This window comes from Ambystoma mexicanum, chromosome 13 (assembly GCF_040938575.1).
Source record: "Ambystoma mexicanum isolate Mex_15411 chromosome 13, UKY_AmexF1_1, whole genome shotgun sequence".
Taxonomy (NCBI): Eukaryota; Metazoa; Chordata; class Amphibia; order Caudata; family Ambystomatidae; genus Ambystoma; species Ambystoma mexicanum.
In genome coordinates, this window is record NC_090938.1 from 660,411,913 (window position 1) to 660,436,977 (window position 25,065).

A 25,065-nucleotide genomic window follows, 5' to 3' on the forward strand; every position below is an offset into this window, starting at 1 on the left:
GGGGACAAGGAGCGGACAGGGCCCTCGGCCCGGGGGAGGATGGTAGTTCTTCAGCCATTTCTAATAGTTAATGCTCTCGCTCTTCCAGGAGCTCCAGACTCTCGGAGCTTACATAGTGGCTCCCCAGCAGAACGGCGCTATGAGGACTAAGTTTTTTGGTTTTTTCCTTTTTTGGGGGGGGGTGGGGGTGTTTGGGGTGGGTGGGGGGGGGGGGGGGGGGTTTGGGCCTGTTACTTGCACAATTTGTGAAAATGTTCTGCGCCCTTTTGTTATATTATGAAAATGCCAATAAAACAAAATTGAAAAAAAAAAAAAAAATGAGACAACCAGACTCCCACTGGTGTGCTGAAGTGCAGACCCAGGACCAGAGTCTGGTCAGGCTTGCTTTGGAGCTTGTGGGCACGTGGTGGATCTGTGCTGCTTTTGAATTCCCCTGTACGCTTGTGCTCTTCCTCTGTAGGCCTAATACGAGGAGGTACAAGAGGGTTGACAGTAAGATGTATGCTGATATGCCCCGGAAGATCTGGAGAGTTTTCCCTTCCCAGAACGAAAGGACTGCCTCTGCTGCTGGAGGTCCTAGGGAGCGGGCAGTGTGTCCGTTTTCATTGCCTGAAGGATCTTGTCAACCTTCTTGCCAAAGAGGTAGTTGACGTCAAAAGGCATGTCTATGGATTTTACGTCTGGGTGGAAATTGGTAGTGTTCTACCACCACTGGCACTGTAGAACAGACCAGTTTCTAATCTTGCAGAAACCTGTATAGCTACGACAGATTTCCTGAGGCCTCCCTCCTCTGAAACAGGAAATCCTTCTTCTGTTTCCGGTGGCAAACTCGTGAAGGGTAAATCGGCATCTGGGTTCTCGCCATCTGCCAGAACCAGGTCATCGCACTCATCGGCTGTATGGGTACCCTGGGAAGAGTCTGTATCCTAACCTGTATCTGTGTCTGTAAGAGCAGCCACAGGGTGTAAAAACTCTAGTGCTGGTTGTGGAAGCTGAGATAATCCCTCCTCAGGAGGCCGCGTGGGACAAACCCTAGGAGCACCCTGAGGGTCCGGAAGGGGTAGTCGTTGCTGTAACTCAGTTACCAGAGACTGAAAAGTTGACAAATTCTCCGGCGACAAGTCCCTGGGTGCAGGCTGCACTGGGGTTGAAGAAATAGATAGTCCAGGAACTGGTGGCAAGTCCTTGGGTACAGGAGCAGATGATCAAGGCTAAAGGCTGCAGTGGGTTTGAAAATAAAGCCTCCATTGCAGCACTTGGACAGGTGGTTTTGTTGTGGCCACATGCATAAAGTTGATCAAAGGCTTATCCTTCGTGGGTTTTGGAAAATAAGCCACTTTTGGACCCAGAGAGGTCATCGACAATAGTGCTGACGCTGGCCTAGGTGGCAGCACAACTTTAGAGACTACCGTGACCGTGGATGTCGACGATTTGATCGTGGACAGTGTTATAATCGAAGAGTTAGAAGTCTTGAATTATGGGTCATAGACAGGACAGCCGTTGACTAAGAACTGCACTTGTGACCCATGGAGGAGCAATCCGTCAATGGTGATGCTGTCACCAAATGGTGTTATGTTGTCGGAAACAATTGTGGTCATTGGTATAGACTGCGCAGCAGTGAACGGGGCAGTGGATGAGCCCTTCATCACGGATGGCGTACCCAACATGACTGCTGATGCAGATGGAGACTTGGCTGCCGACGCAGTCTTCAACAGAGTGGTAGTCTAACTATGCAACGTATGTCCATGACTCCCTAACCCCCTTAGGTTTCTTCTCCTGGGAACTATACTCCTGAGATCTCTACCTCTTCGCAGAGGGAGTTTTTTTTGTGGTTGAGGCATGACTGCGGACCGAGGTCAAGTCAGCAGCCCTCTCACCTTCCTCCAACCGTCAGCGGTGGTACTTCCTGGTTTTAGAGGATGGTGCCTGGCAGATGGAGCAGCGGTTCACCTCGTGTTCCGGAAGCAGGCAATAAATGCATTCTGTGTGGCGATCGTCTACAAAAACAGTTGTTTGCCCGCACTTGGCGCAGGGCCTAATGAGACTCTTCTTCCTGGCATACGCCATAACCCCGTGGAGACGGGCTCCCCAAGAAGTTCTCCACTAGCAGAAGATCCCTGGATGGTCTGGAACTTCACCGCCACGAATCCCTGCTACCAGTAGTCATTTAGGTGATGCAGTCGAAGAAACAATCAAAAATAGTCAAAATATTTGAAGTCGAAAAATTCAAGGAATCAAATAACGAGGACTTACAAGACAAACATGCAGCAAATCTCTGAAGATGGCTGTCCGGGAGGAAGCTAAGTAGGGCTAACGTCATTGGTATGGCAGTATGACCCAAAGTAACAGCAATGGATTATGTAAGTGACAAGCAGTTTAGGCTTCAAAGCAAAGCTGCTTTAACATTACCGAGGATTCCCAGCCCGACGATGGGGAATAGTGATAAGCATGAAAATCCATGTAAGATCCAATATTGGAGAAAGCCAGATTGAAGAGTGCCCGTCGTTGCTTGAGCCGATGCGATTTCTTGGGGTGCAGAAGGAGCTCAGACCAGCCAATCACCAAGACGTGTAGCCTGCTCAGATGTTGGGGGCTGGCGACTTTTCATCAGTTTCGTAAATACTCCCAGAGCAGAGTTAAATCCAAAGGGGGAAGGGCCCTGTACTGGAAATGCCTCTCACAGATGGAGAACCTCAGGAAACTAATGAGGTTACAGATGGGAATGTGCAAGTCTGCGTCCTTGAGGTCCAAGGTAAAAACCCAGTCGTCTACTTGAACTGATCCCATTATATGGCTAGACGGTACCATGGTGATCTTTTCGTTAGGGAGGAAATGTTTGAAGGTAGAAAGGTCTAGGATTCCGTGCAAACCAGCTAGGTTCCGATTGTGCACAGAAAATAGATGGGTGTTGAAGCCCTAGCCCCTCTGGCCTGAGGGAACAACATCTATGGCTTCCATGGGGATCAGATTGTTGACCTCCCCATGGGGTAGAATCCAGCTGGGGGAGAGGGAGAGTGTAGAAGAATAGAGAGATGGTAGCCAATGAGACTATGGACACTGTCCGAGCGTCCTGGGAAATGGTCTGCGGTGCGCAAAGTGGCAGGGTACCCTGAAGCAGACTGGTATCTGGACCCGATTTGTCATGTCCCTGCTTCTTTGGGTCTGCTGAAGCTGGAGAGGGTGATCTGGTGAAGCCGCAAATGCTTCCTTCTATGGTCGCTGGGTCACCGTCTTTCCTGTTCAGATAAACACAAAAGCCTCTAAATTACCTGTGTCTAGCATTCTTGTAGAAAGCACACTGCTGAAAGGACTTGTGGGTCAGTTTGGAAAGGATCACGAGACACTTTGCAGTCTACGTACACTTATTCATCAACTGTGGACAGATGGAATAGTTCCCAACTGTCAAAATGCTGAACGTTTTGTGAGAATCTGGTATAATCCATCCAAATCAACCATCCGCATGTCAGCACCCATTGACATGCATCTACAGTATCGGTGTGGTGTACTGATGCCTGAAGGAGGTCCTGAGCGATTCGCTTGGCCTCCACCATGCCAGCTTTAAAGGATAGCTGCTTGTCCATCAGAAGGAAAGCCTGGAAATAGAGTATCTGCCCCAAAAGCTTCTGGTGGGCAGCGGCCAGAAGTGATTCTGCATTAGACTGTCTGAAGTGTAGGGGTGCATTGGTGTAAACCATGGTACCGTACACCTGCTAAAAATGGCCCTCCTTAAGCCATAAGGCTGGTGATGAAAAGGAGGAGCTGGCAACCGTAGAAGACTTAGCTTCGCTACCATCACAGTTTGGTTGAGGGTGAGTCGTGATGCACAATTTCTGTGAAGAGGGCCTGTAATGGGCCTTGAGCTTCCTACTGTGGCTTGCACTGTGCAAGGCTTTTATCAGATTTTGTTAGGCTCTGCCAAGACATCCAGATTACAGATCCAGAAGTGGGAAGTCCTAAGAATTCCACCAGTCCAAGCATCCTGTCATGAAAAGCCTTAGCTGAATGGTGAATGTCATCCTTTGCTTCGCTGAACGAATATTTGTCCAGAGGAACAGCAAAAGCCACATTCTGAGCTGCTGGGGAGCTGATGGAAGAGGGTCAATTAGTGCCGGCATGGTAGGGGTTTCTATGGGGGCAGGCCCGGAGGTCTGAGGAAGGCTTGGCCCAATTGTAGATGTGGGTGTGACTGGAGAATTAGGAAGCTGAGTCAATCTCACTGATGATTGCGTTAAAATAATCGATCTTGGCAGCTCATGAGGGTTTGAAGTCTGTTGGAGAAGCGGCCCTCTGATGTCCGAAAAGGTCCTTCCACCCACCAACTAAGTCACTGAAGTGCACAGGATCTGAGAGTCAGGCACGACGGGCAAGCCCCAGACGTAGGATGCAAATTTTGTTATCACAAGTATTAAAGTATATGACGAAGGTATGGCAGTGAATAAACATTGTAAAGAATTTTAAAGAAAAAAACCTTTCATGAGGGTACACAAAAGCAGCAAAAGGAAACAAGTTTGCAGAGGTGCATAGAGCGTCGAGTCCTGTCCTGCTGAGCGGTAAAAAGGACCAACTGGCAGGGAGAGTGGGAGGACGTTTAATTGTTTGGGATGCAAAAGGCGTTCTGCACGTGACGGACTCCCATCAGAATGAAGGAAAAGGGACAGGACGTAGGAGTAAATGGGGATAATTTCATAGTGGTAAATTGTGTGTTTACTTTACAGCAGTGTGGCCCTGTACTGCGCCTACTATGTATTTATTCTGGTGCTGGATGTAATTTTCCCCTTCACAATAGCATGTCCTGTGGTGGGGTTTATCCACACCCCACTTGATTCTTTGTGTGAATGCAACACAAGCGTTTGCCAAGTGCTACAGAGAGCTGTCAGGGTTGCAGACTTTGCCTCAGACTTTTCTGGCCGCCTGAAGCATGACAATCAGCATTTCCCATGAGTTGAGGCTCAGCATAGGAGTGTTACCCCAATGGCTTGCCCCCTCGAGCATGCACACTGCTTGCATTTGCTGAAGTGAACGCTAAGGCTGTGGGGATAACTAACGTACAGTAACTTTAGTGCCAGGCCCCTAGCTCACCTTGTGGTTTGTTCTCTCCCTCTCCTTCCCAGCTCATCACTCCTTGCCAGCCATCAAAAGCTCTTTATTCATAGGCGCAATTACGAAGAATGTAGCCATCTCAGAGCTCCATGCTCTTGTGCCTTTAAGCATAATTTTGTCATTTAATGGATTGCATGTTTATGATACACTGGTACCGGTTTGTATATCCGTTTGGGGCCATATCTGCAATGCATGCTGTGTTTTGAGTGTGCAGGGCCATACCTTACCTCAACAGCCCAGTTTATAAACCCCTTAACCTAACCCCCAAGATACCTGCTGCTTCTATTTGCAGGATTGAGGCACCTACTGCCCCAACTGGAAACACAAATCTCTGCAGAATGAACAGAAAATAAAAAGGTTCAGTAGGGAGTGGTGCCGATTATGAAGAGGGTCACCCATCTTACCACCCATAGATAGACAACTATGAGCCGCTAGCCCAGGTTTACCCCAACCGAGCACTAGGCGTTAGCGCCTGTGGAACTCCATACATCAGAGGGAGGACACACTGTTTCAGATAAATTGAAGCCCACACAAAAGGAGGCTAGCTGCACTACAGGTCTATTGGCACAAAGAATTCCTTTGCCCTTTGGGCATAATGGTGTCCTACTCAGATCAAACCATGGGCAAATGTACATCACTGTTGACTGACCCCGCCTATCCGATTTGAGCGAGATCTGTAAAAAAGCCACCTTCATTGTGAAACGGACCGAGCCAGTTCTCAATTTATCAGTAGTCTGATCGTACCCTGCCGGTGGAATCATGGCCTCAAAGGCCTGCTTGGATGTCAGGCTAAAAGACACTATGATGGCAGCCTAACAGCCAGGGGACTGAATGACTTGCCCCTCGGAATGTTCCTTCTACTGGATGTTCCTCCCACGGATTTCTCATCTTTTATATACCCATATCCTGCGTTGCAGTCTCGGAAAAAGGTTTGACAGCACAGGGCGCAGTGCGGCATCGAGTCGATGTCCCTCAACTGTTACCATTCCCACATCCGGACACAATGTTGATTGTAGTATAAATAGCATGCACTGTGCCCGTTACCTCAGTTCAAAGTTTTACCCCTCTTTATGTACAGCGGACTGGAGGATTATATAACCTGCATGGGCGTTGGAGGCATATTAACAAACTCACCCACAGTCAGAGGAGTAGGCTGGAAGGGCGATGAGGAATCCGAGGGAGGAACATCCAGTAGAAAGAAAAATGTCCAGGGTTAAGTAATTTGTTCTTCTTATGGATCATGTCCTCCCACGGATTCATCGTTGATAGACTCCCATAGCAGTTTTTGTAAACAGAGGTGGGAAAAGTGGATTTTTGTCACGACTGATCAACATTGTGCAGAACTGCTCTTCCAAACCGAGCGTCCATACCAGACAGTGCCTAAGCAATAATGTCTTGAGAAAGTGTGCGATGACGGCCATGTAGCAGCATTACAAATGTACATTGAACACCTCTGAAGAGCCAAAGTGGTAGCCATTCCTCTGGTAGAATGGGCTCTTAGGTTTTCAAGTACATCATTTCCCGCAATGGAATAGCACTCAGAAATGCATAGGATGATCCAACGGGATAAAGTCGGTTTGGTAACGGCCTGGCCTAGACTTTGGACTATATAACAAATAGTTGGTAATCTTGCCTGACATTTTCCATCCTAGAAATGTAGAGGCTAGGAGTCCTTTTTGGGTCTAGCCTATGTAGCCTCTTCATCCTTTTAAGCGTGAGGAGGTGGATGAAAAACCATTAGTAGTATTTTCTGTGCCAGACGGTGGGAAGAAAGGAGGAACAAACCCTCAAGACTACCTTCTCCTTGGAAAATATTATAAAAGGAGGTTTACATAACAGGGCTTTTAGCTCACTCGCTCTGCAAGCAGAAGTGAAGGTTACCAAAAAGATTTTCATGGTTAATAACCAGGGTGGACAAGAATGGAGAGGATAAATGGAGCTCCCATTAAGAAGGTTAATACCCGGTTCAAATCCCAAGACGGGATCAGAAAGGGGACGGTTGGAAAGTTTCTGTCAATCCATTGAGGAAATTAATTACAATTGGCATGTTAAAGTAAGAGCCTTGCTCTGGTGTGCATTTGAAGATAGATAAGGCCACCAGGTAATCCTTGACAGTAGCCACCTGCAGCCCCTGATGGGCTAGGTGCAGCAAAGGGAAAGCACTCCAGGTGTATTGCAAGTGAAAATCTAAATCTTTAGCTCTACACCAGCTGAAAAACATGTTTTAAAAAGGTAGCAGTATAGTGCTTTTGTTGCTAGTCTTCTGGCCAAAAGCTACACCTCCATCACGTCTTGCGGCTGGTCCCAATCTTTGCATCTTAACCTCTCAGAAACCAGTTGTGAAGGTTCAAAGTTCTCATTTCTGGGTGTAAAAGACTGCTTCTCTCTTGTGAGAGAAGGCCCACAGACAGGATGGATGGCAGGTGGATAGGTCTAGAAGGTCCGGGTACCACGTCCTCCTGTTCCAATCTGGAGCAATTAGGATCATGGACTTCCTGAACTTTCTCAATCTCCTGATGACATGAAAATGATTGGGGCTGGTGGGAAAATATGCAGGAGTGGAAATTCCCAGTCCACTACAAACGTGGACCCCAGTGCTCCTCTCTGAGGAAATTCCCTGGAGCAGAACAGGTTGCATTTCCTGGATGTGAACAGATCCACTTGAGGGAGTTCCCCAAAGGGCAAAGATCTCTAGAAGGACTTCCCGAGCCAACTCCTACTCGTGGAAGAACGTGCTCCGTCTGCTCAGAGCATCTGCCCTCGTATCATCTTCTAGGTGAACAGCCGGCAGAAATTTCATTATGTAGTGTCCAAAATCAGAGCTGCATTTCCTCCCTGCACATTGGTAGTGGCGCTACACCTCCAGTTTTGTTGAGGTAGTGCATGGCCACTGTGTTGTCCATCATTAACAGGAAGTGGTTTCCTTGTACGGATGGCAAAAAGGCCAACAGCGCAGTCTGATTGCCCTCAGATCTAAAAGATTTATGTGTAATCTGTATTCTGATGGGGACCAAAGTTCATTGGTTGTAAGATCATTCATTTGAGCTCCTCCGTCTGTGTTGGAAGAATCTGTGACTACTGTTATCTCTGGACAGGGAAGCAAAAAAGGTTCCCCTATCATCACGTTCCCTTTGCAGGCCCATCACTGGAGACCCTGTGCGACCTTGCTTAGGACCTGAAGGTGATCCGTCATCTGCCTGAAAATTGGAACCTCATCGTTAGGCAGGCTTCCAGCACCAGAAAAATGCAGTATGCCATGAGGCTCAGAAAGTAGAATGCTGGTAGATATTTGGCATTCTGAAATCTCGTAACCATCTGCAAGATTCGTTGAACCCTCAACGTGGGAGGCAAAGCCTTCCCAGAGGAAGAGTCCAGGGCTACTCCAATTAATTGAAGCTTTTGGGAAGGTGTCACCTGGGACTTCTTGAAGTTGTGGGAGAAGCCTGCTTTGTGGAGAGTGGCATGTGCTGTTGAGATGTTCCAGAGCCTGTTCAGGAGAAAGGACTCTAATCAGCCAATCGATGTGAATCCCACCCCCCCTTAGATTCACTGCCACCACAGTGAGCAATTTGGTGAAGACTTGTTAAAGCGTCTCAGATCCAAGATGGGTCACAGTCCTCCATCTTTCTTGGGAACCAGAGAATAGGTGGAGTACCAACCGTGGTATTGTTCCGTACAGGTACCCTTTCCATGACACCTTTCTCCAACAAGTAAAAAATCTCCTGCAGAAGGAGCGGATCTGGTTCCTGAAGAGGTTGCTCGCTTGGGGGAGAATCTGGAGGTCTTGTACAATTGGCCACTATCTGAAGGGCCCATGCATTTGAAGTAATGCAATAATATTCTTGCAGAGGCTGGGTCAATCTGCCACCCACCTCACAGGCTCCTTAGGAGGGCCTCTATCCAGGAGTTCCACAAGGTCATCCCAAGTTTGTTCTTCACAGTACACCCCTTAATCCCAAATATTCTATCACCCTGTTCATAACGGTTCTATTTACTGCATTAGGGTGAGCAAAGCAAAAACAGTGATGGCTGAAAGGGTGAACATTCACATCAGGCATGTCAAAATCCACCTTAGGGGAGGTATCCAGACCACTGGCATCTTTAAGGCAAGCAGCTAGGTACTGTTTCGACTTCTTTCATCATGATCAAAACGAAGAGCGACAGGAATCGCTTCTAGATCTTGACTGCTTGGAATGTTTGGAGCATTACTTGGGTCTTTCTGGAAACTTGTCTACAGTAAAGCTCCTACCCTCGGAAGATTTTCTCTTCGGAGAAGATGGTGGATTTAGGAACCGACCAACGTAAAGTGATTTTCGACTGTCTCTCAAGGCCTTACTGGGCATCGACCGGCAGGAGCTGCACCCGATTACTTCGCACTCCTTTGTGAGGCGCCAGAGGCATATTCTGTGAAGATCTGCAATTGACCTCCAAGTCACAGTCCGTACATCTCTTCGGCGTACACATGATAGAGGAATTCAATATGAAGTAGAATCGCTGAAGCGAACTGTTCTGGAGGGTGCTGTGCTTGCAGGAAAACGGAATTGAGGCAAAGGCTGCAGTGTGTGCTATTTATACTATCAACACATTCGGACGCGGAAATGGTAACCAGCGAGGGACAATGACTATGCCAGAACAGCGCCCTCTGCCGTCGACAATTTTCCTAGACTGCAAAGCAGGATAAGGATATATCAAAGATGAGGAATTTGTGGGAGGACATAAGCCATTAAAACTTCTTTTAAGGCTATTGTGGAGGTGGCTTTGTTAGTGGCTAGTAGGTTTTGAACAAACAAAAACCTCGACTCAGCTTCTGAAAAAGAAAATACCTATGACCTGTTTGTATAAAAGGAGCTTTAATTCGATTAAGAGTGCAGAGGAGAGCATTAGCCCTAGCATGGCTGATAATATAGTGTGCGGGTATCACCAACTAGCTGGGTATTTATTATGTAGCAAGGAAAATGTTTTTACCCCCAGTTTCTGATGCGCCTCTGATGTTTCAAAGGCAGGGGTGAAAACTGCAAGCTGATGTGTGCTATGATTTCCATGGAAGGCACTCTGCTTTGATCCTGCGAGGAATATGCTTGGTTCAGTGTCCTGCTGATACATTTCAACTATGCTGCTCATTTCTGCCAAAGTTAGTTTGAAAAAGAGGGGAAAAAAAAGAAAATTGTTTATAACACAGGTTGAGGTCTAATTTCCTCCTGGCAGGCCATCCAGTTACTGTCTCCCAGTTTTCCTTAGATATTTCATATTCTAGTTCTGTTGACCACTTGTGGCTGAAGCGGTTCCATCCGTCAATGATTTCAGTTTGCATAGGCATACATTTGAGAAAAGTGGATCCCATCGGAGGTGGAGAATTGAATAATTCACAGATCTTTGGTCTCTCAGCTAATTGAGAATTTGTCATAAGAATTCTCACACTAGTGAATGTAAATTATTAATTCTCCTTCACCTACCTTTCATTTACATTTACACGTAATTTCTCTATAACATTCTATTTATTTGAAAAGCTGAATTATTCCATAAGGAAGCACTCCTATGAAACCAAATATTTTGTGCGTTTTCTTCTAGCCATGTAATCAATTACTTCTGTGTGCTTAATATTGTAGGTAACAATTTGCCTGCCTGCAACAGTTCTTGTATGGAATAAATGTTATCCAACATAAAAACGGAGCAATTGATTGAGCCTTAATGCCTAACCATGTCAGTGAATCTACCTCATTCTGTCTAAAAAAGAAGGCTGATTTTTAAAAAGTAAAAACCCTTCATATTTACCCAAATCTTGACAGCCAAACCCCTTACACCCTTTTTTGAACATTGCATGTTACTGTATCCTCAGATTCCCCAATGCATACATTTTAATTTAAAGACTGTCCATTTGTTTTAATCATCTTAGAGAATGGTAGAAGTAATGATTGAATAATATACAAAGCTTTAGGGAGGAGTTTTTTTTTATTGTATTTATTTTTGTCCAAATATTCAGTTGAATGTTCTTTCATTTACCAATGTCTTTTTCCATACCTTCAATCACTTTACTAGCATAGTTAATTCTTGAGTGTTGAAGCCGGACCGTATTTCACATCAAATAAAGATAGGCCTGGACTCAAGTGATTTCAAAAGACCTTAAACTGACGGGAATGGTTAAAAATATGTGCATGATTTATGTGTTTGAAGATTTGGAGAAAGTACATAAAGAAGGGTTGATGAGAATTTATAAAAATGTATTTTTACGCTTGAAAAAGTAAAAGACGTTTAAACATACTCCCCTCCTTCTCAGTAATAGAATGCATACTTATTGTTGCAGGTTTATTCAGATCGGAAACCCACCACAAAAATCAGCTACAACAATTATAAATTCAATTAACATGCCTAAATATATTGAATTGAAAAAAGAAAAAACATTGCAAGGCAAAAGGTAATCTTATCCATAAAAAAACATTTTAGACATTTCTCAGCCTTACAGTAACTTATTTTAATATAAATAGGGACGAGTCGTGTGAATATAATGCATACTAAAGGTGCAAAGCTACCTGAAATAATAATCGTATATGGTCATAGCCAGCAACAAGGTCTCTGAAAACAGAGCACTGAATCAGTAGTATGCATAAATACATGGCTTTATGATTATGTACAATTGGACATACTAAGGTGCATAAACAAAATAAATGAATCGCCTAATCAATAAGAGAAAATATAATATAAGAATACCCGAACTTTTATAAGTTTGCCATCTATTTCAGTGACTACATAGCAACTCCTCTTTGCTTTGTTCTTATCTATCAAGCCTTGATTCAATATTTCACAATAGAATTAAAACTCTCATACTGTAAAGTAATGGAAATGTATATTACCTTGGAGTTGAGCAGCATCAAAAACCTTGGTATATACCCGTCTGTGACGCCTAAAGACTGCTACAGTAGTTCGATACAACCCAATATAGAGTTCAAGGTAATAATCGAATTCATATTCAATGCAGTGCAATGAATGACTAGCAATATAGTGTGATTGTGTGTTTTCCAGAGCTTTCCCAGCTACTGTTAACCCATTTTTCCATTTGCAAGCCACCAATGTTCACTTCTTAGTGCAATGAAGTGAGCCTGCAGCTAGTGCTTAGAAAATCAATAAATAAAAACACAGGGAACAACATAGAATTCAAGAGGCAAGCACAGGAAGGCCAAACCTAAGAATGTACGAGGCCAAGAGGGAGAGAAAGCAAGAAAAAAATGCTAGAGACAGTTTAACGAAAGTAGCGCGCAATACCAGTGCTTTTAGACCGTGCTTAGTTACAAGCAATTAGGTAGAGGCTTCACAACGTGAAATTTCATGGTGGTTAGTCATTTGTTGTTCAAAACATCCCATGCGCTTCCAACCTCAAAGATGCCCGAGTGCCCTTAGAACATCCAGGAACAGCACCAGCAAGGAAAATAGGAAAATAAAAGCAACGGTATTCATACCTCAAATTGGGTCACAGCAGCGTAGCGCACCTCGCTGTAATTGGTTGTGTATTTACTGCGATAGAAGCCTTTCATTTTATCGTTCAATTCACCAACAAAGTCGATTTTTAATGTTCCCGGACCTGTGGGTGGAAAAAGAACAAGAAATGTCCATGTGAATTCTTTCTGTAGACTCTGAAACGTTAAAAGCAATTCTGTATAACCACCCATAGGGGATAATAAATATGCACAGGCCCACTTTGTGGGGATACATCACCCTCAGAGCGCTAGGTGGGCAGAGGCTGAAAATGATAGTGAGACGGATGGTTGGCTCTTGGAAAGTGGAGAGGTTTCCTTTGGTTAGCTATGCGTAAATGTACAAGTAAATCTCGCCCATTCTCTCCTGTGGGAAGCTTTGCTGCAAGTCTGCAACAGACCGACTGCAGTATTCTTGCAGACATTGCTGGAAAGGGTTTCCCACCTGTGCACAGTATGCAAATTAGAGAAGGGGTTTAAGCCCACACCCAAGAGCAGACTAGTCCGTTTCAGGTGGAGAGGGTGAATGTGATCCAGTCCTGCTTGCCAGGGAGGTGGGTGCATCTATCAGATAAAGTAGGGAGCACATTAATAACCCATGCAAGAGGAGTTTCACTCCTCCCAGTCAGTGCAGGGAGCCCTACTGGCCACCCATGTGGGATCAGTACTGATTGCACGACTCAGAAGCCCCTGTTAAGCCTTCCTAAGAGATCGAGGGACTTTGCAGCATATTGCAGAAGCAAGGCTTCAAGTACCCTGTAAGGACTTGGTCAGTACCTCACAATAAAACCCTAAGACACACAGACCGGAGTAAGCTGGACCCACAACGCACCGATCTCGATCAGATAATGCTGCTAAAACAAAGAGGAAGCAGCTACTCTTAACGAGGGCCATCTGCTGCTCTGAAAAAGTCGTCCTATTGAGGTCCCGAGGTACTACCTAACCCATTTCCTAGAATGAACCAAGGTCTCTCACCACAGAGACCTAAGAATAGCTAAGCCTCCGCTCCTCAAAAACTGTTCCAGTTGATGTCAGGGGCTTCCGGGCAGAGACATGGCCACAAAGCCAAGGGGAGAAAAGTGCACAAGTGACAGGAGTAAAGAGTCCTGTAGACAAGAAAGGATAGGCAACAACTACAGACATGCAACAAAGGCAGTGAACACAAAGAGGCAGGCCGGACAAACATGACAGGTTCCCAATTGTGGTACAAACAGAATGGGTGGGGAGGGGAGTTTCCTATGGGGTCTGGTGAAAATCTAGCCTTCTGAGCTGGTTCCTGTTAGAGGGCCCCACTCTGAATGCTCATGGAAAGGAGTGGATATCTGTGTCTGGACCCCAAGGCACGCAAAAGGAAACCGTACTCAATACTGAAGCCTGCACCAATCCAGCAGGAATTGAACAAGGACTGCCTCCTGAAGCAGGAACCAGCACACAATATCGCACAAGGTGCAATACTGAAACGCGACAAAGGAAAGGGGCACAGATTGCCTGCTGAGAAACCCAGCCTCCAAACTCTGAACAAAGTAATAACACAAGCACAAGTGAGGACAAGAACAGCAACAGAAAAATCCAGGGAAGAATAGAAGTCAAATTAAGCAAAGTTCAGGACAGAGACCAGGAATGAAAGAGGAATGCAAGAAGAAAAGGCACAAAGTGCAAAGGTACAGGAGACAGGAACATCAGACTAGAAACTAAGGACCAGAATCAAGGAACATGTGACAGAACGATAGACTAGGAACAAATAAAACTCAGGACTGATAGCAAGGACTGAAGTAAAGTCTGGTAACAAGGAACTGTAACTATGGACATGAATAACAAGGGCAGGACTGCAGAAGGATAACAGGGAAACCCGAGTACATGGACTATGGGCACAGAACAAAGACACAGGATAACAGGTGGTAGAGAGCAAGGGGCTGCTGACAGGGAACAGAGGACTGCCAGCAGGGTAGCAGGCCTGCAATGCAGGAAGCAGAGGTGCAGGGCAGAAGGCAGGGGAGTGTAAGCAGAGTAGCAGGGCTGCAAGGAAGGGAGCACAGGAGCAGGTTCTGGCAGCAACAGGAAACAGCAGAAATCCAAGGATCAAAGCACTAAGGGCTGGGAGCCAACCCGATGCAAGAGCCATGAGCTCCTGCTGGCAGCTGCTTAAATACTGACCCGCCCTCTGCTGAAGCAGGCTCATTGGCAGCACATGGAGCATCACACCTGAAGGTAATCTGCCTCCTCCCTCTATGGTCCTAGGAAAGTGAAAGCAGCACTGATATTTAAGGCTTCTGGGGGTTGTAGTTCGAAGACTGCTGCATAGGAATAGCCAGGGAAAGATCTGCTCCAAGGTACATTATGATATATGTAGTTTGGGAAATTAAATAAGGAAGTTCCAAAGTCTTGTAAACGGAAGGTGAAGACAAAAACATGAATATGTATTGTCCAGGGAGGATTATGGTAATGAATGAGTATCAAATAGTCCAAAAGGGTGCCAATTGGTGCTTAAGTGGCTCAGTCGTGACAGGTCATTGCCCACCAAGGTCTGGCACGTCCTTCAACAGACTCCCTTAACCGTAGCGCTTAGAAATAGATGCCTCACAGTCAACGTCAATGCTCATTAAATTATTTCTTCAACAGTGAACGCAGATGGCGGTTGTAAATAATGACAGGAGGATGTAAAGTAAAGATTGACGGTGTAACAATCATGCACATTAGTTCAGATGCACAGTGTAGACACTATTAGAACTGCACTATTATCGATAACAGTTAAATTGTTTAAATAAGGTTACAATCACTTGTACAACTGACCATATTCAAGTCACATATGTATACATTTATAAGAGGTCCTAGTCAGTCCAATGAGGCAAGTTGACACTGCGCGGTTTTTTATAAGCTTTATTTTCTTTGATAAGTAATAAGCCCAAAACTAAAATTCACAATAATGCCCAACCATCCTTTTGAACGGCAGGATTTCTCACACACTTGAAAGTGTAAACTCGGCTGGAGCCGAGTCTTTTCTTTGAAGTTGACTGCTGACCTGCCCATCACTTGAAGCGGACACATAAGGCAAGCGCTGCGTGCATGCACCTGTAGAGGGCTCTGCGAGTGCGGTTTGGCTGTTTGGCGGTCTGGCTATGAAGGTGGAATAGTGGGGTGAGTAATTAGCCTCTGTGGAAGTTTTCTGTTGCACCATTCTCTAGTGATAAATAAAGTCTTGAAAGATTGCGTGTCCTGGTAATGTGTAGTTTGATGAGAAGAACAAGTTACTTCTTACCTTGTAACGTTCTTTCGATGGGATGTTCCTCCGACGTATTCCTTATCTTAGATATCTCCTTCCAGCTCTGCTGGCCTCGGAAAATTTTTCTCTAGAGGGCGCTGCGTGTCGACGTCCGCCGAGTCGATGTCCCTCGACAGCCGCCGTATCGACGTCATCCTGCCTATAAAGGCCGCGCGCAGCGTCCGTTGCTCAGTTCCGTTTTGTAGCCCACAGTATTTGTGTCTGGACTAGACTAATCACCCTGAAGGAGCGTAAACTGCAACAACAAGGGAAGTAGAACTGCGGGGATGGATGGGAATGGTCAATAAGGAATACGTCGGAGGAACATCCCATCGAAAGAACGTTACAAGGTAAGAAGTAACTTGTTCTTCGAAGGGATTGTGTCCTCCGACATATTCCTTATCTTATATAGGCTCCCATAACAGTATTCTATTATTGGAGGTGGGAGTACTGACTTCATGCAGCCTTCTATTGATGAATAGAGTGCAATACAGCCCTTCCAAACCTAGTCTCTTGACTGGAGGAGGAATCCAAGTTGTAAAATCGTGTAAAGGTATGGACGGACGACCATGTGGCGGCCGCACAAATGTCTTTAACCGGCACTCCTCTTTTGAGGGCCGATGAAGCTGCAATACCTCTGGTCGAATGAGCCCTAAGGTTTTGAGGGGGCTCTTTTCCTGCCAGTTTATAACATTCCAAAATGGCTAGAATGATCCATCTGGAAATGGTCTGCTTAGTTATCGGTAACCCCAGCTTGTGACCTGTGTAGCCTACAAACAGCTGGTCTGCTTGTCTTATCCTAGCCAGTCTACGGATGTAAAAACTTAAAGCCCTTCTAGGGTCCAGCCTGTGTAACCTCTCTTCCTCTTTCCCCGGATGAGGAGGAGGATAGAACGATGGCAGGGTAATCTACTGAGTGAATTCAGAAACCACCTTTGGGAGGAAATTAGGCTTCACTTGCAGGACAACTTTGTCTTTGTGAAAGATTGTATGAGGGGGTGTACAAGAAAGAGCTTGTAACTCACTCACCCTTCTAGCAGATGTAAGTGCTATTAATAAAACAGTTTTAAGGGTAAGAAATCTTAACGAACAAGAATGGAGTGGTTCGAAAGGTGTGCCCATCAGGAAAGTTAGGACTAAGTTTAAATCCCATAAGGGAACCTGGAATGGTCTTGGGGGATAAACATTGGTTAACCCCTTTAGAAACTGTATTACCAAGGGTAACTTGAAATAGGATGGTTCTTCCGCAGTGCGCTTAAAGATGGATAGCGCTGCGAGACAGCCCTTAATGGTGCCAACTTGAAGGCCTGAATTCGCCAAATAGAGTAGGAAGGACATAACCATTGGTGTACCACATGAAAAGGGGTCGATATTCTTTTCTCTACACCAGCTGCAAAATCTGTTCCAACGGCAGCGGTATAAAGACTTTGTTGCTGGCCTCCTTGCCGAAAGCAACACCTCCATAACATCATCAGGGAGGTCCCAATCCTTGTACCTCAGCCTTTCAGAAGCCAAGCGTGAAGGTTGAGGGTTTTGATGTCTGGATGGAGAACCTGACCTCCCTTCTGTGAGAGTAGGTTCTTTCTGAGTGGAAGTCGAATTGGAGGGCAGATGGACAAGTCTAGAAGGTCCGGGTACCACGTTCTCCTGGCCCAATCCGGGGCAATTAGGATCATGGTTTTCCGGAATCTTTTCAACAGGGAATGACAGGGACCGGTGGGAACGCGTACAGAAGCGGAAACTCCCAGTCCACTATGAACGCGTCTCCCAGAGCTCCTCTCGGGGGAAATTCCCTTGAGCAGAACAGATCGCACTTCCTGTTGACACTGGTGGCGAACAGATCCACCGGAGGGGTTCCCCAAAGGGCGAATATCTCTTGAAGGACTTCCTGAGCTAGTTCCCACTCGTGGGAGACTGTGCTCTGCCTGCTCAGAGCGTCCGCTGTCAAGTTCTTCTCTCCGGCTAGGTGAGCTGCCGATCGAGAGATTCCTTCTTGGATTGCCCAAAACCAGAGCTGCATCGCCTCTCTGCACAGTGGTAGTGATCCTACGCCTCCTCTTTTGTTGAGGTAATGCATGGCCACTGTGTTGTCAGTCATTATCAGGACATTCTTCCCTTGTACAGCTGGCAGGAACGCCTTCAGCGCAAGTCTGATGGCCCTCAGCTCTAACAGGTTGATATGTAGTCTGGACTCTGATGGAGACCAACGACCGCTGATGGTCAAGTCGTTGGCGTGGGCTCCCCACCTCGTGAGTGAGGCATCCGTGACTACTGTTACCTCCGGCCAGGGTTGCCAAAACTGTTCTCCTTTCAGAATGTTCTCCTGACAGGACCACCACTGAAGGTCTCGAGCCACCCTGTCAGGAACCTGAAGAAGATCTGTCATTCTTCCTGAGAATTGTGACCACTGAGTCCTCAGTGCCCACTGGAGGGATCTCATTCTCAGGCGAGCCTCTGGCACTAGGAAAATGCAGGATGCCATGAGGCCTAGCAACCTCAAAAAGTCGAAGGCTGGGAGACGTTGGGCATTTTGGAACTTGGTAACCATCTGTAGAATATCTTGAGTCCTCCCTTATGGTGGCAAGGCTTTTCCCAGGGAAGTGTCCAGGATCGCTCCAATGAACTGGAGTCTCTGCGATGGTATCATTTGTGACTTCTTTAAATTGAGGGAGAAGCCCAGTCTGTGAAGGAAGTGGCAAACGTGATTTAGCTGGATCTGAGCTTGTTCCGAAGATACAGCCCTGATCAACCAATCGTCCAGGTAGGGGTAGACGTGAATCCCTTCCCTCCTTAGACTTGCCGCCACTACCGACATTAACTTGGTGAAGACCCTCGGGGCGGAGGTCAGCCCAAATGGCAGCACTCGAATTTGATAATGAGAGTTGCCAATTGCGAACCTCAGGTATTTCCTGTGTTTGAGATGGATAGACACATGGAAATAAGCGTCCTGAAGGTCCAGAGATACCAACCAGTCCTGGAACTGAAGGGCCTGAAGGATCTGAGAAAGATTTACCATCTTGAATTTGTCTTTCCTGAGGAATTTGTTCAATTCTCACAAGTCCAAGATGGGTCTCAGTCCTCCGTCTTTCTTTGGAATGAGAAAATAAGGGGAGTACCAGCCTTTGTTCCTCTCCAGGTACCGGTTCTATGGCACCTTTCTCTAGCAGGTCCAAAATTTCCTGCAAGAGGAGCGGATCTGGAGCTTTCTGAGAGCTGATCCCCGGTGGATGACTCTGAGGTATCCGTAGGAGAGGCAGGCAGTAACCTTGGGCAACTGTTTCCAATGCCCAAGCATCTGACGTGATAGCCTGCCATTCCGCCAGATGTTGAGTCAACCTGCCTCCTACAGGTGTCCTGTGAGGGAAGTCCTGAGTGGTTTTGGGGCGGCTGATGCAGATGCCAATGGTAAAGAGGCACCTGCTGTTGCTGCGGCTTTTGAATATCTACCCCATCCACCTCGGGTAGTTCTTCTTTGTCCCCTTTGAGCCGGTCGTCCTCCATCTCTTCCGAATGCGGAGTAGAAGCGAAAGGACTTGCTCCTCGCAGAGGTTCCTGTGGGACGAAAAGGTGTCTGACGGATTGCAGCGCCTAGGGATTTTGCTGCTGCTTTTGATGTTTGCAGTTTTTCTAAACTGTCATCCGCCTTTTTCCCAAACAAAGAAGAGCCATCGAATGGCATGTTCAAGAGCCTGGCTTGGACATCTGGCGCAAAACCAGACTTTCTCAACCAAGCGAATCTCCTGGTTGTTGTACTTGCCGCCATTGCTCTGCTGATACTGTCAGCCGAATCAATGCCCGTCTGGAGGGATTCGCACATAGCGTCTTTACCGTCCTGTATGATATTTAGGAACGCCTCCCTTTCTTCTCCCTCCGGGATGCAGTCAGCCGCTGTAGAAGCACACTCCCAAAGTGTATGGCTGAATATAGCAAGGGTGCAAGTAGCATTAACAGATTTTAACGCCATGCTACATGCCGAAAAAAAATTTCTTTGCCATAGCATCATATTTCTTATCGTCCCTGTCCTGTGGGACGGTAGGGTAAGCAGTCTTGACGTCAGTAGAAGATGCTGCCTGTACCACCAGACTTTCTGGGGATGGGTGTTTTGACAAAAACTCCTGGTCTGCAGAAGATACCCTGTATTTTGTAGACAGTTTATTTACTGCCGGGACGACATCTGGGGTTTCCCAGTTCGTCATAATCTTCCTCTGAAGAGCTTTATGAAAGGGCACTACAGGATCCTCCTGTGGACCTTTGTCAAGAATATCCGTGAGGTCATCTTGTTGGAAAGCCTGTGAAGGTGTTGACCACCCCATACATTCTGTGATCCTGGCCATTAAGGCTCTATCGGGGGTTCCAGCATGCTCCCCGGGGTCCGCCCTAGCAAACTCCACCTCAGGGGAAGCGTCTAACCCACTTGCCTCAAGTAAGGAATCATGAAAATCCTTTAACCTGCGTTCTTCTGAGGATAACTCCTCTCTAACTGGGGTTGCAGGTCCCTGCATCTCAAATGTGTCTTCCTGTTCAGATAGTTCTCCCTCTTCCATAATTGATGACATAGTTCTCAATTGCTCTGAACTCACAAAGGGTGTGAAACCTATCTCCAAGGCAGAGGGTGCCAAACTTGTCATAATTCGGCCTCGAAAACGTCGATGTCGTCGACGCCGAAGGCTTCGGGCGTGGCGTCAAAAACAAAGGCAGAGGCCTCGAGGACCTCGATAGAACTGGGATTCTGCTCGAGGAAGTCGACAATCTCGACGCCATCGTCATCGAGGACCTGGGGATAGCCATTGAGTGCGTCGTAACCGTGACTTTCCTTGGCATCGACGCCGGTGTCGAAGATGGCGTCGAGTCGACAAACCCGTGTGTCGAAGGTCCCTTCGACAACGGCGTCGAAGACACTGACCTCAGCGTCGACGGAACCTTCGAAGAAGGTTTTGAGGTCATAGCTTTACTCGAGGGTTCGTGACGCGCTTGAGAAGCTTCCTTCGCCGGGTACTGCGACTCGCAGCGTTTTTGACCTTCGGGTCTTTCGACCAGAGCATCGCTCTCGGCAGTCTTCGAGGGGGTCGAGGCCGCTTTCTCGAAGACGCTCATCATATTTTTGCGGAATTCCTCCCATTCAGCCCGGGAACTATGTTTCGTGGGGCAAGGGATTCTCTTTGGAGAAACAGAGGAAGAGGAGGACGGAGAAGGGGATCTTCGACGTCTCCTCTTCGAGTGCTTCGATCTCGAGGAGTGATGGGACCCACTCCGAGACCTGGAGCGCGAATGGTGACGAGGAGACGAATGTCTCGACTTTGTCGAGGAAGAAGAAGCTTTTAAAGTCTTACCTTTCTCCAGCTTCCCCCTACGCTCCTTCAGGGCCTTAGCTGTCATGGACATACAGTCCTTGCACTACGAACAATGGTGTTCAGCTCCCAAACACCACAGACAAACTCTGAGGGTCAGTCAGCAACATCTTTTTCCCACAATCTCTGCATTTTTTGAAGCTGGACCGAGGGGTCGTCGGTTCCAACGAGGAAGCCATCGAGTACGGATCGAATATCTCGAGGTAAATAGGATAAATTGTCTACGAAACTGAGCAACGGTATTCCGAGGCACTGAGTAAGCGCGGAAAAACGGAACTGAGCAACGGACGCTGCGCGTGGCCTTTATAGGCAGGATGACGTCGACACGGCGGCTGTCGAGGGACATCGACTCGGCGGACGTCAACACGCAGCGCCCTCTAGAGAAAAATGTTGCGAGGCCAGCAGAGCTGGAAGGAGATATCTAAGATGAGGAATACGTCGGAGGACACAATCCCTTCGAATGTATGCTCTGTGGAAAGGCAAAGTGGGAGCGCCGGATAAAAGGTGCCATACTTGAAGAACTGCTTGTATTTATAAGCAAGAAAGACTGTTCAAGTCTAGTGATTTCTACTCCCTTACCGCCCTCACCTCCCTCTTCCGCTAGACACTTTGAAAGATTGTAATAAACCACCGGCTGACTCGTATATGCTAACACAACCCAATGGTAACCCGCATGTGAGGAAACGTACCATTGAAGACGATTTTCCCACAAGGGCAGACCCCTTCAGTAATTCTGGTTTTACTCAACTGAGTTACCTGGGCCGTTACCTCAAACTTTGAAAAATGTGATTTTGGGGAGACTGCCCAAAGAATAAAGCCGAGAATAAGCAGCCAGTAACTAGCCAAAGTGATTTATTACCTTTGACGGCTTCACTGTTGAATACCACACACATTACAGGGGGAAGACCTCTTGGTGTATGGATCGGAGGAATTGGTACAATTCCTCAACATTTTAAGCAGCCACATATGGACTTGTCAAAGATCGAGGTGGTTTTATAAAGATTTGTCTCTTGAATTTGTTAATACCGATCCAACAAAGGATGAGAAAGTCTCGATTATGACTGTGGGTAGTACCTCGTCTAGTAGTATTGGGAAGGAGCCCATGCGGGATACATCCACCAAGAGAAAATTAAATCATGCTGGCAAGAAGCTAGGGGAAACATCTTGACATGGGCCTCCGATTAAGGATGTGTTTAAATGAGCCTCAAAGATGCTGAATGCTGTGTGCCAAACGGATCAGCACCTTGGACTCACAATCTGAGTTCAAGACATCATGAATCTGGAGTCCCTGCTGGAACTAGACTAGTGTTGCCACTAAGCAGCAAAAAAGCGGATGCAGCCTGTCCAATCGATATGCCGTCATAGGGGCTATCGGTATTACTGGTGCTAAAGCTACGATTCCAGTAGGTGGAGGCAAGATGAATTAAGTGTGCCAAACTGATTTGTCTTCTGGGTCGGTTAGAGAGGTCAGGGGCATAGTGGAACTTTTGAGCCTTGCTCAGAAGTTAATCTCCCTATGAGGAATTAACATGAAGGGGGTCAAAATAAGGATGCACAGGAAAACAAATTGTTACTTGAATATCTTTTTCAATCTGGAGGAGCGGGCATCTTGAACAGGTCCAAAGTATTTGAGCTGTTTTAGGCGCTATCCAGCCTCAGGATTATTTCATCAATGGATATTGATTTGGTAGACTGTCGATCTAAAACATGATCAAGTTGTTTTAACTATTGCCTCACACATGCTTTACAACACGTTGCTAAAATACTTGAGTAATTTATGCCAGCTAAGTTATGATATTTCTCCTTACTCTGAAGTGAATAAAATGTATAATAAAGGAAGGGAGATTCATCACTCTAAGATCAAGCGAATCTTAACATGGAAACCCCAGATATCAGATGAAAGAAAGCCAGAGACTCAAATCATATGGTGTCTAATGAATGGCGTTGGTTGGCACTGTGCTTGGAGTCAATAGCGCAGTTGAAAGATATTAATCAACTTCTTTAGCAAGACACAATTATAGTCTTTCGTGGAACACTAAAGGTCAGAGAACGGACCAGTAACTCACAACTGTGCCTTTATCCATGAACCCACTTAATTTTACTTTTACAAGAAGTATGGCTGATTTCTTGTCCAGCCCTGGATGGTGTACACATTTGGTTACAACATGCTATTATGGGTAGGCAGGGTCACCCATTGGGTGGGTTAATCACAGGGGTTAGGAACAACTATGGTTTCAATTCTGTAGAAGAACTTGAAACATGAAGAGGAATGCTGGCCACCATTCTGAAAAGGGAGAAGAGAGGGAAATCTATTTATTGATAGTTACACATTTACTGGCAGAAGGCACATTGCACTTGGAAATGTTCTTGGCAAATGTGCCCTCACTATTGGAAGAATGTGTTATGTCATCCTGGGGGCTCAGTTTTAATAGCTGGGGAAGCTAATTTGAATTGTTTGTACGTGTATGATTTACGGACCACTGGGAAGGTCGGTAAAATGAGATATAGGGTTCTGTGGAGGCAACATATTGAAGAATGGGGTCTCCATATTTTGAATGAACAGAATCGGGGGTTGTATATTAAAGCTCCTACATGGCACAGAAGTGATTCTTCCTCCACCATTGTTTACATGATGGTCTCACAAAGCCTTCCGATTGGTTGTAAATCCTTCAGTATTATTGAGACAAATCTTAGCGATCCCTGCAATGCGGAAAAGATCTGAGTCTACACAATTTGGTTGTAAATAATGCTGGTAATCAGATAGTTTGTCATGGCAATAATAATAAATAGTTATTTGAAATGTATCATGATTAACACAAAACTAGAGCAGAAGTTCAACTAAACTATGGCATGTAGTATAGATGACCTGCTGAAGCAGATCATGAATACATTGCCTTTGGTTAACGATACTGCAATAGCATGTCAGCATAACCACAGAATTGACAAAACTGTGGCAGAAACAAAAAAGATTTCCATAATGAATATATCCCAAATTAAGAAGAGCGGTGAGACCGCTCAGGTGGTCCAAGTGATTATTAAGAAAAAAGCAAAGGCTACAAAATTGGTTGAGGAATCCGGGGCACCAACTAATCCAACAGGATGGGGAGGCAATGCTACTTTATATTTAAAAAGCAGGCTTTAGATTTCTTGGGACTTAATTTGGAAGTGAAACACACAGGTGCAAACCAACCAGACTCTGGAAGAGATGTTGGTTACCCATTTTATACAATTATATGGTCCCCAGGCCAACATGTTACCTCCATTTATGAACAAGCAGGTAAGATGGCAACTCAGCTTCTCAGCAGAAGATATTGACAGAATCATAAAGCTAAGCAAGTAGCTCTAGATAAAGTGGCCCCAATTAACTTTAAAAAAAAAAGTTTTAAAGCCTCCCCGGATATACGGGCGAGTGTTTTATTTATGCTTTTTAATGAGGTTATGAAGAATTATAGAAGAATGCCTACGGCATTACGATCCATAAAAAGGATCAACCGTTGCCAGTTAATTACCACCCCATAACACTGCTGGATGCAGACAGCAAGGTTTTTTTCTGCCGTAGTTAGTGTTAGGAGAAATTTGAAGAATGGGTCAGACTAAAAAGCATATAAAAATCTATCAGATGGGTTTTAGACGGAATATAGGGCCCGATTTAAATGTTTTTTTATCATGACCTGGTCCAGAGAAGATTCCCCCACATATGTAGCCTCTCGATCAAACTACAGTGTTTGAGATGGTAGATTAGAATCTGTAACATACTAAGTTGGATTGATGGGGCAGGAGTCATGGTCTACTGAACGTATTGATTCATTTACATATTCAAGGTATGTTCATGCAGGTTAGGCTGGATGGCGAGTGTCATTTGTCACAGAAGATCAAAGGCTGTTCAGGATTA

The 25,065-nt window shown here is 46.0% G+C and overlaps 1 protein-coding gene across 1 annotated transcript in view; it reads right to left on the reverse strand.

Annotated features, from left to right (window-relative positions):
• The window catches only part of NPEPPS (aminopeptidase puromycin sensitive), a 1,690,513-nt gene that overhangs the window by 1,238,660 nt on the left and 426,788 nt on the right, over nucleotides 1–25,065 (reverse strand). Inside the window, exon 4 of the mRNA XM_069634659.1 lies at nucleotides 12,552–12,673. Within this exon, the coding sequence (XP_069490760.1) occupies nucleotides 12,552–12,673 (122 nt within the window). The remainder of the gene's footprint in view (nucleotides 1–12,551; nucleotides 12,674–25,065) is intronic.